Source organism: Xiphias gladius, chromosome 16, assembly GCF_016859285.1.
Source record: "Xiphias gladius isolate SHS-SW01 ecotype Sanya breed wild chromosome 16, ASM1685928v1, whole genome shotgun sequence".
In the NCBI taxonomy this organism is placed as follows: Eukaryota; Metazoa; Chordata; class Actinopteri; order Istiophoriformes; family Xiphiidae; genus Xiphias; species Xiphias gladius.
The window spans coordinates 1,027,501-1,030,000 of NC_053415.1; the positions used below are offsets into that span (position 1 = coordinate 1,027,501).

Below are 2,500 nucleotides of genomic sequence, written 5' to 3' on the forward strand. Positions count from 1 at the left end.
TCGTCAGCAGATGTCCCTAATTGTTACCATGGAAACATGAGTCTTAGACTGGGGGTGGCTAAACTAAAGCAAAACTAAGACTGATCTAACAGAAGATATCTTTGTGGCTGGTTTTTAGTCTACAGCACCTAATTACAGGAGTTCTGTCCCGCTAAAGTAATTGTTTAGCAGCATGGAAGCTGCTGTGGCATGTACTAGGATGAGTTCATATTTTTTTCCCAACAACTGAAGAAATATATTGATTTATGAGTTGTTTTTTTTTGTTCTGTGAGTCCACACTTGCCAATTTTGTGTAAATTTTCTATTGCCATTTTTGTGTGTGTGGCAAAGGAACCCAATTCTAATGACCCCCCTTCGTAATCCTTCCTGAAACCTCTGATTGGCTTGACCGTTTTTCTAAGCTGTCAATGAGCACAACACCGGACATGTTTGAGTAATTTAAAAATCAGACGTGTGGTTCAAGGGTTTGACACCAGGGTAAATGCCACCATAGTCACACTGGAAGGCTGGGTTTAGGTATACAATTAAAAATGATACCTTAGAAATAATAGTTAAAATGATTAAGTTGAGATATACACTTGACTGGTAGGGTTACAGATGTTAAGATGGTTAGGTCAGGGCTTGGGGAGCCTTTAAGGATAGGAATAGCAGGTTCTCTGCCCATAACAACATTAGGATCCATTAGAACAAAGTCATGGAAGTTGCTGTTTCAAAGACTTCTACCTGAATAAATAACTGTCAATTCTAGTTTATCTGAAGTCCTATATACATGTCAAAGTAAGGCTAGTTTTATATATCTGAAAATCGTTTGAGTAGATTAGGCAGGTAGTGTGTTCAAGTTCCAATTGGCTACCATAGGAAACAGGTCAAAAGAGGAAGAGGTGAGAGAAAGATAAAGAAGCTGAATAAGTATTCACTTCTGTGTGCAAGTACACTATGTGCAGATGAATCCTCCAGACCAAAATTTCCTGCTGTTCCATTTGGTTCATCAGGAAGAACTTCAGCTCTTCCTCGGGGCCGCAAGTACACTCTTGTTTACAGCAAACCACTGTAGCTGACACATTAGTGTGTGTGTATGCACACATACCTGCATGTCGTTTATTAACATGTGTCTATGTGTGCTGCATGTATGGTTAATGTCTGATGCCCAGGACAATCCAGTTACTGTCAGAGCCACAGTACATTTCAAGCTTAAACAAGTGATTTCAATGCTGTGTGTGTGTGTGTGTGTGTGTGTGTGTGTGTGTGTGTGTGTGTGTGTGTGTGTGTGTGTGTGTGTGTGTGTGTGTGTGTGGACAGTGCAATCAAAGTGCTCAATGCTCCTTCAACCTGTGAAGCAGACACAAACATCAACATCATATTGATAAGTTGGGTGTCTTAAGTTTTACACTCAAGACCAATCAATCCATGAAAACTGAATTATCTGTCCATGAGGGAACTGTTCATTAAAAAAAAACATTGCTAAAAAAATTAATCAAACTATTAAACTACACATTTTGAGTCCTGGCTTCAGTACGTCTTCAGAGTTTGGCGTCAAATAACTATTTTAGTGAGTGATATTATTGTGAACTGAGGTTTGTTGCTGTGTGTACATCCTGCCTTCCTGCTGGGAGAGATTTAACACAATGGCTCTTTAAATCTTAAGAAATCCAGGCAACATTTCTCAGTCAGGGCCTTTATCTACAAATGCACACTTCAAATTAATTCGCAAATGTTCCCCACTGATTTTTTACCACCTGTTGCCCATTATAATATTAGCTGTTGTGTGAGGAATAAAGATTAACTTTGATTTGGTTTCAAGGGTCATTTGGCAGTACAAAAAGGCCATTCCTAGCATACCCTTAATGCATGTGGTTAGAGCTGTGAGCTAAAAAAAAAAAAAAAGATAATACAAGAAGAAAATTATTTAAAATTGCAGGTCACTAATATTTTACTCACACTTCTGAGTCTTTGCCATTGTTTCAGATCATAACTCACACTCATTAACTTGCAACTATGTTTTTTGTTAGCCAATTTAGTTGATACAGTGTTGTTAAATTTAAGTCTAAATTTGTAAATGTATATTGTATGTGTTTGTAGTTATAGTTGGTTTTTGAATTTAACTGGAGAAAATATTGACAACCCAGCCATCGGTCTATAAAATCAAACTGATCTACAATGTGAGCTGTCAGAAAAAGGGTGTAAAAGAATGGAAAGAATGCAAGACAAGCAATAGCCAATGAAAAGAGGACATTGAATAGAACAATGAATAAAATAAAAGCAGGACTTACTCTACAGTGGAGATTGGACGGGATTTAGTTGAGGCAAGCTCCTTTGTCACAAGTTGTAGCAAAAGCTGTTCATACATTCACAAAGTCAATTCTAACAGCAGTTCATATATTTATTTTCCTGTATCTTTTAGTTTCTCAGCTATGTGAAACATAATCTTAATGTGTGGTGCTGGTATCAAAACTGCATTTAAGGGTATATTAATTGGTTTTAACCAATAACTTGTTAAGTT

General features: G+C 37.2%; 1 protein-coding gene across 4 annotated transcripts in view; it reads right to left on the minus strand.

Annotated features, from left to right (window-relative positions):
- Positions 1 to 2,500, minus strand: part of slc37a1 (solute carrier family 37 member 1) — a 48,016-nt gene that overhangs the window by 9,403 nt on the left and 36,113 nt on the right. For 3 of the 4 annotated variants that reach the window (XR_005709067.1, XR_005709068.1, XR_005709069.1), the window contains one exon: positions 2,271 to 2,335. Coding sequence is in view for 1 of the 4 variants with exons in the window: in XM_040147953.1 (XP_040003887.1) it covers positions 1,314 to 1,329; positions 2,271 to 2,335 (81 nt within the window). In the remaining 3 variants the exon portion in view is untranslated. Of the gene's footprint in view, positions 1 to 1,250; positions 1,330 to 2,270; positions 2,336 to 2,500 lie in introns of those variants that run through there. The other variant, XM_040147953.1, reaches the window with a different exon arrangement.